Source organism: Juglans microcarpa x Juglans regia, chromosome 3D (genome assembly GCF_004785595.1).
Source record: "Juglans microcarpa x Juglans regia isolate MS1-56 chromosome 3D, Jm3101_v1.0, whole genome shotgun sequence".
NCBI lineage: Eukaryota > Viridiplantae > Streptophyta > Magnoliopsida > Fagales > Juglandaceae > Juglans > Juglans microcarpa x Juglans regia.
Window position 1 is genome coordinate 27,237,412 of NC_054598.1, and position 15,747 is coordinate 27,253,158.

Genomic DNA, 15,747 nt, shown 5'->3' on the forward strand with positions numbered 1-15,747 from the left:
TCAATGAGGCATCACTAGAAGACCAAGAAAGAGAGAGGGAAAGTGGACAAAGAATGGACAAAGGGGTGAGGGTGTCAGGAGGCAGGGAGGTGTCAAGAGAAAGGAGGAAATGGATAAAGGGTCAGACACGCCAAGCAGACATCCCTCACCACTACCTAGGTGCACGCAAGTAAAGGGTTAGATAAAAGGGTTAGGGAGCCTACGATTTGGGGGACTTTTCGGGTTGGCTTCAACTTCTTTTTCAATAGCTAGACAAGGAGCTCTAGAGAAAACTTCTTCTCCAGCATGTGGATCTCTGGCTTCTATTATACAGTGAGAAATGAGAGACTACGAGAGACTATAAACAAGCATATTATAGTGGAATCTCCCCTCTCCAAACCCCAATGGATGTAAACCTAGTGCCGAACTACGTAAATCTATGTATCCATCACTGCCCGAACAGCCTACCTCCCCACGAGGGATGATAGGTGAGCAGGCGGCCCAACTTACTTGTCCGGGAGAGCGGGACTTGCCCCCCCGGCGTGCCAAAAGCTTACCCTGAGCCCCATCACGGCTATGGAGCGGACCAGCAACATCGCTGTCAGAATTACCTCCCCTGCAGAGTACCAAAGGGCAAGGTAGGCCTAAAGGTTGCCTTATCCCTCCTGTGGCGGAGTGCGGGTAAGTCCTCAACTGCCCAAAGGCAAAGACTTACCTTCCCCGCAATGTCAACGGGTGGGAGGGTTTAGTCCCAAACTACTCGAACAACCTACCTCCTTGTGGGACTAGAAGGGCGGGCCAAGCCAAAAGTAGCCTCATCCCTCCCACAGAAGAGAGCGGGTTCAGCCTCCGAGCTGCCTGAATACCTACCCCAACCCCCGTCGCGGTGAAAAGCAGTCCAGCCCCGCGGCTGTACAAAGAAGTTACCTCCTCAGGAGACTAAAGGGGTGGGTTGGCTTGAGGCATCCCGACCTCTCCCCGATAGAGTGCGGGTAGGGTCCTTCGACCGCCCGAATGCTATACTGAGGAATGAGGATAGCAACGACAAGGTAAAAAGCAGACCAACCACATCGTTGTCCAACTACTCACCTCCCCGCAAGGTGAAAGATATGAGTGTAATGCCTAAGGTTGCCCTATCCCTCTCACAGAGGAGTAAGGGTCAGCCTTCGGCTACCCAAAGACAAAATCTCCACCAATGGAATCTCCATCAACAAAATCTCCATCGACAACTTACCTCCCCGTGAGGCGAAAGGAATGAGTGTAATGCCTAAGGCTGCTCTGTCGCTCTTGTGGAGGAGTGGTCAGACTTCAGCTACCCAAAGACAGAATCTCTGCCAACGAAATCACCATCAACGAAATCTCCATCAGTAACTTACCTCTCCACGAGGTGAAAGGGATGAGTGTACTGCCTAAGGCTGCTCTATCCCTCTCGCAGAGGAGTGCGGGTCAGTCTTCGGCTACCCGAAGACAGAATTTCCTCCAACAAAATCTCCATCAATGGAATCTCCATCAATTGAATCTCCATCAATGAAATCTCCACCAACGGAATCTCCAGCAATAGAACGTCGTCTTCAACAATAGAATGCCAAATGGATAGCACCTCAGACCTTTACCGCACCCCAGCCAGACAGCTCAGGTTTGCAAATTTCGCACTTGTGATTGGAAAATATTTGTACTAACAGGTTTGACTTTTGCAGCATCTTCTACTTACCTTCTCGTGAGGGTCAACAAGTGGGTCAAGCCTTAAGGCGACCTGGCCTACCTCACAACGAAGTGCGGGTTCAGTCTTTCGACTGCCCATTACTTTCGTGACAGCATAGCGCAGTTAGACATCTTCTACTTACCTTATTGTGAGGGTCAACAAACGGGTCCAGCCTTAAGGAGGCCTGGCCTGCTTCACAGGAAAGTGCGGGTTCAACCTTTCGACTGCCAGACATTACTTTTAAGACAGCATCTCCACCAGCAAACGCGGGGTGTTTGCACTCCTGCCAAAACCGTTGCAAGCAGGATACCTTCAAAAATGAGCCTTCAGAGTTAACATGCCTTCGAGCTCCACAACTGCCTGAAGTAGACCCAGAGAGTCAACGGGCTCTTTGATCACTTCATGCAAGTTATAATAGACATACTCTGATATTAACCGCAATTCATATCGGAAATGAAAAGTTCACCAACATCATAAGAAACAAAGACACCGGAAGAATAGACACCTTTCGACAAGGCTTAAGGTGATTCCAGTCTTACAAATTGCTCGCCCCTTTTACTATTTTTATAAAAGTTAACAGGCGGAAAAGGTCAGGGACCACCCGACCTCTCAAGAGTCACAATAGGTGGGCAGGTCACTTGATTGCCCGGCCAACTTTGATACGCATCTCACACGGTTGAGCTCATCTCCTACCATAGCCAAGCTAGGTGCTCGCACCCTACGCGCTCTGTGCAATCGAGCCCATCTCCCTCCATAGCCAAGCTATGTGCTCACACCTTACTCGCTCCTTGTGGTTGAGCCCATCTCCTGCCATAGCCGAGCTACGTGCTCACACCCTACGCACTCCTACCTCTCGTTTACCTCCCCAGAACGTGCTTGCACCCTACGCGCTCCAAGCGGTCGAGCCTACCTCCCACTTACCTCGCCAAAACAGGCTTCGCACTCGCGCTCTGTGCGGTCGAGCCTACTTTCCGCTTAGCTCGCTAGGACGAGCTTCGCGCTTGCACTCATTGCGGTTGAGCCTACCTCCCGACTACCTCGCCAGGACAGGCTTTGCGCTCGCGCTCCATGCGGTCGAGTCTACCTTCCGTTTACCTCGCCAAGACGAGCTTCGCGCTTGCACTCCATGCAGTCCAACCTACCTCCCCCTTACCTAGCCAGGACAGGCTTCGCGTTTGCGCTCCATGCGGTAGAGCCTACCTCTCGCTTATCTTGCTAAGACGGGCTTGGCGCTCGCGCTCCATGCGGTCAAGCCTACCTCTCGCTTATCTCACCAAGACGAGCTTGGCGCTCGCGCTCCATGCAGTCGAGCCTACCTCTCACTTATCTGGCCAAGACGGGCTTCGTGCTCGCACTCCACACGATTGAGCCCATCTCCCGCCTAATCCCTCGCTCAGAAATCTTACTACTTAACGCGAGAGGAACGAATGACCAGGGCTGGCTCCCGAAATTTATTTCTCTATGGACGAAGGTGAATCTAGTCGATTGCATATTTTACCTTTAAAGATTCTTAATGTCTTCTTTGGAACAAATTGCCTTTAAGAATCGAGGGCAACTATGAGAGGGTAAAATACGCCAGGCCCAAAATGGTTCTCAAGGCCTAACTTATCAATGGGGCATCACTAGAAGACAAAGGTAGAGAGAGGGAAAGGGGACAAAGAAAGGATAAGGGGTGAGGTTGTCAAGAGATAAGGATGTGTCAGGGACTCATGAGAAATGAGGAAAGGGAGAGAGGGTCAAACACACCAAACAGACATTCTTCACCACTACTCAGACGCACGCAAGCAGAGAGTCACCACTTTTCTGGTTGGCTTCGACTTCTTATTCAACCGCTAGACAGAGAACTCCAGAGAGAACAACTTTTCCAGCATGTAGATCTCTAGTTTTTATTGTACAGTGAGAAATGAGAGGCTACAAGAAATTGTAAATAAGCATATTATAGTGGAATCTCCCCTTTCCAAACCTCTGTGGACGTAGGCCTAGTGTCGAAGTACTTTTAGCAGTTTAGAATCCATTTTTATATAAAAATGATATGTTTAGTAAATTTATAGAAAATAATAATTTAAAAGCATCTAACAAAAAAGTGAAAATCCACTTTTATAAAAAAAACTTCTGCAGATAAGAATATTTCAGTTAAGACACCGTAATTAACTGTAAAAGCACTTTACAGTTAAGATACAGTAACTGTAAATTTTAAGAATATTTCATAATTTTAAAGTCTTTTTAAGATACAGTATTTATTGGATTTTGTGGAGATAAATAGAGAAAATTGAATACATATTTTTTAAAAAAAACATGTTTTGCATTAAAGTCAGTAAAACTATATAGATAGAGTTGAAAAGTTGATTGAACATATTTTTTTAAGATAGTTTTTATTTGAGTTTTTGTATAAATTATTTTGGTTTTTGTATTTATGACTTTTCAGCAAATAAATGAAAAGTTAAAGACGAATTTTTACCAAAAAGATTGAAAGACATTGGATTATAGTTGATTTTCTTTTCCAAAAATTTATGAAAAAAAAATATCCTTAACCAAACAAGGCCAAGTCACTGTTGACCACGTAGAGCAGGACACACAAATGGGTGAGTGCACTTGCACTTGTCCGGATGTCAGGAGGCAAATTAGGCCTCATTTTGACGCCACCCCGTCCAATGCCCAACACCACATTTTTCATAAAAATAGATTCCAACAAAATCACATAAAGTTACAAATCAGATCAGAAAACCAAAACCAACAAAGAATTACAAATCAGATCAGATAAAAAATTCTAACATTTTTTAATAAAGTTACAAAACTATCTATGCACAAACCCACAAGCCACAACCACGGTCATGGATCATACAGATCTGTGCAAAAATCTTCAGAGATGTATGGGCAAATCTATATGTGCCATGGTTGCGACCATTCGTCATTAAACTCAAAGACCCGTCACTAGGGCTAAGCAAAAATTTGAAAATCTGACTCTGCCTTTGACTCTGCACTACCTTCGATAAATCAGAGTCAGAGATGGCAATATACCAACTCCGACTTCGCTATTATATATATTTTATAAAAATATATATATTTTGTATATATTAATCATATGTATTTTATTTAACTATAACTTATATAGTTAATTAAATTCAATAATATACTAGTATGAGCAAATTATTATAAAATAATATGCTTATACTATAATATAAATAAACTAAATTCACTAATAATAGCTTAGTATATGTAAACACCATACTATTAACTACTACTACCACTATGTAACACTAATGTATAATAACATGTAATATTAATTATATAATAACTAATGTATAATCACATTTAATACTAATTTATTATGTATAAACACAAATATATAAATTTATAATAACATGTAATACTAATATATAGTAACTAAAGTATAATAACATGTACTAGTAATGTATAGTAATCAATATATAAATAACATGTAATACTAATGTATAAATATTAACATATAATATTAATGTAAAATAAATTAATTTGTACAATGATTTTTTTTTTTAAATTTTGGTTATGTATTAATAAAATTGAAATTGAAAATATTTTTTTAAAAAAATTGAAATACAGAAACTCAAATCCAATTAGTGTGAGCCCAAGATTATTAGATTGAAATTTCAAATAGGTTAAGAATAAAAAAATATAAAATATAAAATATAAAATATAAAAAAAAAACCCAATAAAAAAAAAACCCAATAAAAATGCTCAAATCCAATTTCGCCTTGACAAGTCGGATCGAAGGCTATGCGAATCGGAGTTGGAGTCGGAGGTTGGATTCGACCTCCGACCTCCGACAAAGTTGGAGTCTACACTCCGACTCCGACATTGTTGATGCTCAGCCCTACCCGTCACAGTGTCCCCCATTGTCACAACCGCCAACCGTTACCCACGACAACAAAGAGAAGTACTCTGCCGACATAGAGGAAGAGAAAAAGAAAGGAAGAGATAGAAAAAGAAAAATGAGAGAGAAGTCGAGGATGGTGGGTCGTGGCCATTGGCATTGAGGCCAGCTTGGGCCTTGTTGCCCCGCAACCCGCATTTGACAGGCAGGCACCCCCAACCCAACTAGGTAAGGGCCGGATTGGGGGACAGGCAGGCGCAGTGGGGCACTGCTGCCCAACCCTAATGCCTCTACCACATTTCTCATATTATTGTCAACTCAGTGAGTTGTACAGGAAAAACAACCTTCTAATTCAACAATATCTTATTAGCAAGCCAGTTACTACATTACCACAGTGAATTCAGCCAAGTATGAAGCTTTCACATTAAACTTACATTAACAGAAAAAGGCAAAGGACAACATGTCAACATTTCTTCTCAATTAAAATATAATCATCTCAGAATACAACTGTATTCATCTCTTCAAAAATCTAGCGGTACTGTCGATGTTAGAAGTAAATATCTTTAAAAAACAAAACAAACGGCTGTGAAGAGAGATGAAAAGAAACACAAAAATGAAATCCATTCAAACTGGACCATACCAAATGAGACCATCATGCAGTATTCCTTCAACTACTTCTAGTTCTTTATCCCATTGGGATTCAAAGAAGTATACAACCATCCTTTCTCTACCACTTTATTATGGGGCAAACTGTATTACTTTGCCCATGCCGGATACCAATGGTTGCAACTATAAATAGAATCCTGGTCAGAAAGATTGCTGACTGCTAAAAACTACAGAGAGTTTCCTCCAATCTGAAGACTCCATGTTCGACAGCAGTACCAACAGCAAAGGCACCGACAGTGCAGCGATGCCCACACGCATGCACCAATGGCCATGAGATACCCTTCCCAACACTGACTTACAATATTTGTCTGCATCCTTGAACAGTGCATGGCGAGCAGCATCTGCCCCACTAGTCAATGCTTTCTCATTCTATAGACAAAATTTAACAATCAAAAAGAGTATAAACGGGTTCATAATATATCTACATAACTAGGCCAAAAAAAAAAACTACTTTAAAAGGAGGATATATCCATCACAGTATGCTGAGTCATTCATAAATACTCTTATCTACCATTCTTGCACAACTAGTACTACAATTTGTAAAACATTTGAAACAATGTCAATGCCGATGACCACCTTATAAAAAAAACAATGTTGACGGCAACGACAAAAAAGAATAATAAGCATACCTTGTTCCTAAAACTCTTGAGTGTTTCCCTCAAAGGGTCAAGAGGAGATAGTTTGACAGAATGCTCCTTCCATTCCTCAGAAATTTTTTTCAAAATAGCAACACTTGCTTCTAGGTTGTCCTCATAAACCTCGTCCTATTTACAAGCAGGGTACAATAAGAAGACTAGATTAGTAAATCCCCAATTCCAAGTGGTGAAGCAATAAAAAAGAAAGAAGAGACCATCATCTATAAAACTAAAGAGTACAAGATTTTTTTTTTTTTTTTTTTGATACATTTTGGGGAGGGGGGTTTCGACCTCCAGACCTCTATTTTGGAGTCTGAGGGTTATGTCAATCAGGCCACAGGCCTTTGGCAAGAGTACAAGATATTAAAGTGTGCTCACCCACTGCTTGAAACAATTAGCATTTTGGGTCAAGCACCAAATGAAAATATCAGTCGCTTCCTTGGATAACTCAGGAGTGCCTGTGACAAACAGATTCTATAAGCCCATCTTTAAATTCAGTTTTCCTGAATTTACACCACAAAAACTAATGAAAGGCAGTTCATTGAAGTTTGCATACTTTCCCCTGCCATTTTGACAGCAAAACACGATATCTGCTGCGAAACTTGTTTCATTGCTTTGCTTCCAGGGGAGCCAGCAAGAGCCACCTCTTTTAGGGTGGGATATAAAACCTCAAACCTTTCAGTAGCCTACATGAAACACAAACCAAAAGGGCATTAAGCAATTAATCTGCAATACAATTCAACATCAATACGCAATGCCCAAAGAGTACCCACCTTGACTCTAGCTGAAGATGCAGGGAAGGTAACTCGCATGAGTATCTCCAATGCAGAAGGTGGCATCAACCTCTCCCCCTTCCTAACAGCACCATTTACTAGAATAGAGCGAGCTTTTTGGGCAGACAAAATTCTGCCACCAATAGCCATAATGAAAAATTCAAATCAATAACAGATCAGTAGATATAGATGCATTCACACATATTTCAGAACTATTCCAGCTTTCATACCTCTCCACCAGCTGCAAAACCAGATCCCTGGACTGTGTATTACAACTTTTTCCACTGACCAAAGGCAAGAGGTTGCATGCCCATGCATTCAATCCTACAGCCAGGTCTCCTTGACAGGACTACACAAAAGTTGTCAATTGACATGAGAAGTACAATTAAGGGAAAAAGGAAAGAACTAACTGTAATCTTGGTTCTCAAAAAATATTTTTAGTTACATTCATGATACGCTATTATTTGCTCACCTGCGCTATCATCCATATGATAACTGGAAGCTTATCCTGCCCCTGATACTTAGAAGTTTCCCTCAAAGTCGGCAATAGGTTAACTAATACATCAGGTTTCCTCCGCAAAACCATCGCAACAACTACGAACATCGCAACCTGTCATACAAATTTGATAACAAGCTGATTTAGCAAATATAAATTTGATGAGACCTAGTGCAAGAATTGAAACACATGCAAATGAACTTTGTGATTGAAAGCAAGTATTTCAACCCTAACCAATCATCTCGTTCAGTTTGCCAAGTGGTTTAAATGATGACATGCTAACTCTCTCTCACCAAAGTACCACAATATACTAGGCGAGAGATCAAAATCACCAATTAAGAGAGAAAAAAACACAATCTCAACAGACATATTAGATAATGTTGTTAAATCATCAAGTGCCCCAAAGCTTAAGTTAATTGAAAGAGGTAAGTTGTAACAACCCAATGAAGACCCAAGCCACATTTAATCAAGTTTACAATTGGAGTCATTCTAAATCATTATGAAGGTATTGAACTTCTCCCTTTCAAGCAATGTGGGATCCCATTTGCCACCATCCTATACACAATCTGAGTTATTACAATTATATCAACCCACAGAAGGCCCAAGCCACATATGGGCCCATATTCTAAAAGGACTCGTGAATGTTTTTAATAAGTAATAATTCTTTATCGATAAGCGTAAAAGGTGAAATTCAATTATACAAGTGATATAAAGGAGAGACACCTATCTAGAAGGTGAAAAAGATGCTTAAAATTCATGCAAGTTTAGTCCATTAAAGTCTATAGATATAGTCCAAAGGAAGAGAGTGTTGATAAAGAAGTTCTTCCTTCCCCCACTCTCGATCCTTAAAGAGTTTATTATTTCTCCCAGTCTAGATACACTAAATGAGGCAAATAGAAATAATCTTCCATATTGCTTCAATTTTTGGGCTGCCACCTAGTATTCTCCATAAAAAGGCTTAGGCCTGCTACCTGCATGGACGGGTAGCTACCCTCCCAGCCTGGGCAGGGTGGCAAGATTCCTCCCCATCCCTGTCTTAGGCCTTTACCCATCCGTATCCATTCAAATGATCTACAAAAAATACATACACTACAAAAAAACAAATGATTTATATAGATTCAAATATACACACAGATATGCCACACAGATTCTCAAAAAATACAAAAATAAACAAACAAATTTGCAAAAATACATATCTTGGCACCTCCAGCAATATTACGGTGAGGTCAATACTTTTCTAACTTCTGAGACGCCGTGGGTCTCATTGAACACAGATTTGATACTAAACAGTGCAATTGTGGGTCTAGATCTGATTTCTGAGACCCATGGCACAGAACACAGATCTGAGGCCCAAGGTTGCGCCGTGGATCTAAGTGAACTCAAATCTAAGATCACGCGGTGCAGCCGTGGGTCTCAAATCCACCATTTCCAAAGCTAGTGATGATGACCATGGGAAAGGAGGAAGAAGAAAAAAAAATAAAGAGAAAAAAGACGAAGAAAGAAGAGAAAGGAGGAAGAAATAGAAAGAGTAGAGGAAGAGATGAGAGAGGAAGGGAGGAAGAGTGGAAGACGAAGAGAAAAGAGAGGGAGAGGAAGAGTCCAGAAGAATTGAAGAGGAAGCCAAAAGAGAGATGAAGAGGAAGAGTCCAGAAGAATTGAAGAGAAAGAGAAAAGAGAGAGGAAGAGAAAAGTGAGAGGGAGAGAAGATAGGGAAGAGAGAAAAAAAGAAATCGAAAATGGGGAGGGAGTCTTTTTTAAATTTATATATTAAAAATAATATATATTATTAATAAAAGAGATGTGGGCAAGGAGTCACCCGCCCCTGCATCTCTCAAAACAGAGAGAAGTCACCCGCCCGCCCGCAGGGCCCGGGTGGGCTATTTGCCCGTGATAGCGGGAAGTGGGCAGGGTGCTGAGCAGGCCAGATATGGGTGCCAGCCCAGCACCCCTGAAAAAGCTCCTCAATAATTTTAGGCATGACCCAAACCATTCGAACCTGATTGAAGAAGTCATTCCATAGTGTGCTTGCAACATCACAATATAGTTGGAGATGATCAACGGACTCCCCACTACTGTTACAAATGCAGCATCAGTTAATTACAACTACACGTCTCTTCCTTAATTGTCTATTGTAGTGGCTGTCCTGGCAAAAAAACTGCTTGGAGATATACAGTAGTGGGAACTTGCACAGGCAATAGATGACAAGAACTTGCACAGATCTAAAGACATGATCGCATAGTCATGTTTTCTCTATTTTCTTTATCGGTGATAAAGGGCATACTTTTTTTCCCCATGCAGGAATCTTTTGGGCAATCAGTATTAGATAGGATGTCTATTAGATGGCAAGAACTTGCACAGATCTAGAGACATGATCACATATTCATGTTTTCTATTTTTTCTTTATCCTCTTCTCCATTCCGTATCGGCTTAAAAAAATAATGTGTTATCTCCCAAGTTTATATAATAGACATCCTATTTAATACTGATTGCACAAAAGATTCTTGCATGGGGAAAATAAAGTAAGCCCTTTATTGTCCATATTTTTTTTATAAGGTAAACAATCTCTGTATAAACCCAATATTATATGCATTTTTTAAAACCATTCTCTTTCATAAAGCCATGCCAAGTTTCTAGACATGCAATATTGGTCATGATTTATCCCAGCACCTTCCAAACCCATCCTTGCGTTTGAGAATCTTGCTGCTAGAATTTGCTAGATGAAAGTGCTTCTTTCAATCATCCAATAAACCAAAGATTCAGGCCCCGTTTGGTTTCACAGATGTTCTTAACTCATCTCATCTCAACATCCGAACATCATTCAAAGACAAACACTTTTCGATTTTTTCATCTAATCATTATCTAATCATTACAACTTTCCAAACAAAACACAAAAAGCAATTCAACTTTTTCAAATCTCGAAACAAAAATAATATTAAAAAATTATATTCTAACAATATTTTAACTTTATAATATTTTTATTCAACTTTTTCTCTCTCCTTTCCCAAAACCCCATAAACATCTTAAATCAAACCATTTCACTACTATTCACAAACTATCTCACTACTATTCACAAATCTCTCATCTCATCTCATCTGTGTAACCAAATAAGGCCTGAAAATATCCTTCTCCAAATCCCAAAACCCTAAATAAACCAGCTGCCAGAAAATCCTGCAACCCTACTTCCATGTCCCAGCCCAATTTGAACCATAACAACTCTACATTTTGCCCTATCCATTAGAACTACAAGACCACATTTTTCTTTATTTTACATTTTATCAAATATTTGTTTGTATCCAATGAAACTTTGTAAAAATTTAAGCACGATAATTTACCAAAAATTGCTACAAGCATCATAAACATGTAAAATACCACATAAGATTGAGACAATCTTGCGTCAATAAATTATGTTCTGGGCTTTTTTATAAATCATAGTTGTCGCCATTGTAACTGAGAATTTTCTCTCTTTTTTTTTTTTGTATTGAAAAGAACCAATATCTATTAGTATAATTAGTATCACTTTGGATTTTCTTCATATCATGAAAAGATAGATTCACATTCAATTCCCAATGAAGTAATCACACACTGTTACAAGACAAACCAAGCCTCTTACTTTTTTCCAGTTGATGGACTGCACAATTTTGACATGCTTAAATGATAACATTAACATAACGACTTTTTTTTGTAAGTCATTAACATAACAACTTAAAATCATTTTTTGCCTTCCTTCTTGATTCCTAGCTTATATGTCAAATAAAAATATAAAAAACTTCTACAATTAAATTGCTATTATCCTACTTTTCAAGGATTTCACACATTATGAAGCGTCTATCTTGTCATATCTATGGAAAAGCTTCACCACATAAAATATTTACACAAAGTACATCTATTGTAGACGCAAGTCCAGCCTAAATAAAGGGTTCGTATGGTTTCTACAATGCAAGAAACAACACCATATGAAGAATGAAACTATGACATATGTATCACTAAACTAAATGAGCTTATAAACAGCAATGCCAACCAAAAGGGAAGACAAGCATAAGACAGAAGGGAAGGAAAAGATAATTAAAAGAAAAAAGCTCAACAGCAAGTTACCTGTGATTTAGATGATACTTGAGGCCCACCCCTTTTAGAGCCCTTGGCACCAGCTTGCTGGCTTACTAAATCAGCGAAAATGCTGTCTAAAGACCACAATACAAACGAACCAAGTGCCTCAAGCGACCGTCTGTTGATCCAGTCAATTGAGGTCTTGTAAACAGTTTCGGAGATGTGCGAAATAGGAATCTGTTGAAAGCATTCTTTCTGATTAGGTCCACATATATCACAATAACGAATTCTGATAAATCTACAAATACATAATTATGAATACCTTGTTTATTATTGAGATTATGTTATAGAGATGTAAACAATTGGATAGTATGATGAGTTAAAAAAAGAAAAAAAGGAAAAATGAACAAACAAGACGGTTTTGCACATGAACAAAAAAATTCACTCAAGAAAAGGCAATGATATTAGAGATTAGGGTAAGGTATGTTGGTATACATATATATTTCTTACAATGATTGTCAAAATCTTGATCCAATAATTTCCTCTGCAACAGTTATTTACTTGCCTTAACTGTTAGTTTATTTGTGACAAGGATGTGAGTTGTCAAGTTATATTTTTTGAAATGGATCTTTTTTTTTATGCTAATGTAACTTCATTAACTTTTGCCAATAACATATCAACCAGCCATTAAGAATTAGCTGAAAGGGATTTATTAAAAAAAAATATATTAAGTATGACAATTTTTTTTAGAAGTAGATATAACTATAACGCGGACGTTACACAAGAGAAACAATGGTTTTTTATTATGAGTTGTGCTATATACTACACTCGCATTCTATATCCATCCCACTTTACAGATGTGACACTGGCCATCAACCCTTGGATTATCACTTTTTTTTTTCCTTAAAAAAATGAAGGGTTGATGGAAACTGCCACATCATCATGGTGGGATGGGACGTACTATATAGCATTTTCTTTTGGTTTTGGGTAGAAGAAGAAACCTAAGCTCCAAAATGAGCAGGATGAGAGCAAAACAATTTAAAATTTAGTATGCTGCAATACAACATAAAAGGAGATTTGAAACAGTATTAAAAAAATCATCCATTTACTTTGTCTACTTCTTAATGGAAACAAATCAAAAGTGTCTTTCCATTCAAGCACTACTTGCAGCTACCTATCTTTGACCTTATAACATTAGCTTCTTTGCCATCGCATCTTCGGACATGTGGATAAATATCTTTACTGAATCAGATTTATAAAAATGATAAATTATTTTCCAAAGAAAGGCGCAACATAGTCCAGAGAAGCCTCTAAACGAATACATGCAAAATATACAGGAGAAGATCCTGACCCAGGAGAAAACAACCAGCCCCTCAATTTCATGCTATCCAAGGAATCCACAAAGATAAAGAACAGAACTTTGCTTGTAACGACATAGAACAATGTACACAGGGAACTTATGCAAATAATCTAGTGTTTCTTTCTCTCCAAATGTACCGCATCAAAATGGGGAAAAAACCTTATAAGCTTTAACAGTCTTACTCTTCCAAACTACTTTCCTGTTCCAACTCCAAATAACCCAATTAAAGAATTTGGTACGACCAATGTAATGCCAAAGAAAGGAGAAGGTAGGGCCCCAATTATGAGAAGCTGAGTAATTTAGCAACAAATGCGCCATGTTCTCAATTTCCTGTTTACCTCGACGGAAAAACCAGCTAGTTACAAAAAATTGGCACCTCCACCATTAATCACGTTACTAGCTCACATCATAGACCCTATCAAAAACTGCAATCTAACGGGCGAGAAAACTCTTCCATAAAATAGAGCACATATGAATATAACCAACACTGATCTACGCTGATCTCATCTGTGATCTTCACCACTGAGAACAATGTACAAGAAGTACTCACATCAGCGAATTTCGCCACCGTGGACTCCCTGAGCATCTTTACCCACGGAAACTGCGACGCACTCACCGCCGAAAATGCGCGCCCAAAGTAATCCGCAAATCGCATCAGCTGTATCTCCTGCTGCGACTCAAACGACGCCTATCCGCAAAACAAAAAAGCAAACAGACACATCACATCCAATTCCTTCCCAAACCAGCAGATCAAACCACAACGTACACAAAAAAAAAAAAAAGAATAAAAAATTCCGTATATGAAATTAACCAATTAATTGAAGAACCCACCGAGATCTCGGCAATGAAAGCCGAGAGATGGTCCGCGTCGATCTTCGTGGCGGCCTCGGCAACTGTAACCTTGGGCTTCTTTGGCTTCTTCGGCTTGACTTTCTTGGCCTCGTCGACCTTCCCGTCCTCCAACACACCCTCGGCCTCGCTATCCTCTGCGTCCTCATCGTCCGTCCGGTGCTTTGATCTGACAGGAGCGTCTTCAATGGCGGCAGCTTGCTGAGCCTCAAGAATTCGCCTCCGGCGGTCCTCGGACTGCTGCTCCAGTGATCGGAAGACATTGTCGGCTCCGCCAACAGAACCGTTGGGGATGGTTTTATTGTGATTGGTGACGGAGTCAGAGGGCTTGGTCTTCCTCAGCCGCTTAGCATAGGTGACCTTTTGCCAGCCGTGGTCTCTGTTGATGGGCGCTTCGTTGTCGTCCTTGGAGCTCGAATCGAAAGCTACGTGCTTTTTTTCCATGGCTGCTTTCGGGCTTAAACTGGAGAGACAACGTAAGAGAAAAAGACAGAAGCGGGGGCTGAAGCGAATTTAAGGCGTTGACCTTTGTTACTTTAATCCCTATTTCTGTACGGAATTACAGGATTGCCACGGCGTACTTGAAGTTAAAGAAGTGACAACTTTTAACGGCTTCGCGGTCGTCTGTTCTGTTTGGTAATTAAAATTATCTTAATTCATTATTATAATTTTTTTAAATTTTAATATAAAATATAATAAATAATTTAATTTTTTTAAATTTTAAAATAATAATAATATTAAAAAATAATATTCTAATAATATTTTATCATCTCAACTCAACTCAATTCAACATCTAAACGTAGCTTAGGTTTCGTTTGGATAATTAAACTCATTTCAATTTATTTTAATTTATTATTATAATTTTTTTAAATTTTAATATAAAATATAATAAATAATTTAATTTTTTTAAATTTTAAAATAATAATAATATTAAAAAATAATATTCTAATAATATTTTATCGTCTCAACTCAACTCAATTCAACATCTAAACGTAGCTTAGGTTTCGTTTGGATAATTAAACTCATTTCAATTTATTTTAATTTATTATTATAATTTTTTTAAATTTTAATATAAAATATAATAAATAATTCAATTTTTTTAATTTTTAAAATAATAATAATATTAAAAAATAATATTTTATCATCTCAATTCAATTCAGTTCAACATCTAAACGCATCTTAAAAATAATTTTAATTTGCGAGGCAAACCATGATTTTACAAAAGAAAATTTCTATACATTATTCCTACATCGCATATTATAAATAATTTTTTATTTTTTTTATTTTTTCTTAATAATTATGTGATGTCGGGATGATAAGAATAACTTAATTAGTTTAACAAAAATAAAATAAATATAAATATAATATATAGTGTGATGGATGATAAGCAACA

General features: G+C 38.7%; 1 protein-coding gene across 1 annotated transcript; it reads right to left on the minus strand.

The window, feature by feature from the left end:
• Positions 1 to 5,992: 5,992 nt before the first annotated feature.
• Positions 5,993 to 14,855, minus strand: LOC121253897. The gene is made up of 10 exons (XM_041153827.1): positions 14,337 to 14,855; positions 14,056 to 14,193; positions 12,194 to 12,382; positions 8,078 to 8,215; positions 7,836 to 7,954; positions 7,606 to 7,738; positions 7,389 to 7,518; positions 7,211 to 7,290; positions 6,827 to 6,961; positions 5,993 to 6,566 (listed from the first exon to the last, which is right to left on the minus strand). Exons 1-10 carry the CDS (start codon positions 14,796 to 14,798, stop codon positions 6,339 to 6,341), a joined length of 1,752 nt encoding a protein of 583 aa, XP_041009761.1. The 5' UTR covers positions 14,799 to 14,855; the 3' UTR covers positions 5,993 to 6,338.
• Between the last annotated feature and the right edge of the window lie 892 nt (positions 14,856 to 15,747).

Bases quoted from the DNA above. Each gene is read 5' to 3' on its own strand.
- LOC121253897 (XM_041153827.1), bottom strand. From the start codon at position 14,798: ATGGAAAAAAAGCACGTAGCTTTCGATTCGAGCTCCAAGGACGACAAC. The intron at 14,194-14,336 runs GTGGGTTCTTCA...TTTTGCGGATAG, and splicing joins CTTTCATTGCCGAGATCTCG to GCGTCGTTTGAGTCGCAGCA. The intron at 7,291-7,388 runs GTATGCAAACTT...TGTTTGTCACAG, and splicing joins TGTCAAAATGGCAGGGGAAA to GCACTCCTGAGTTATCCAAG.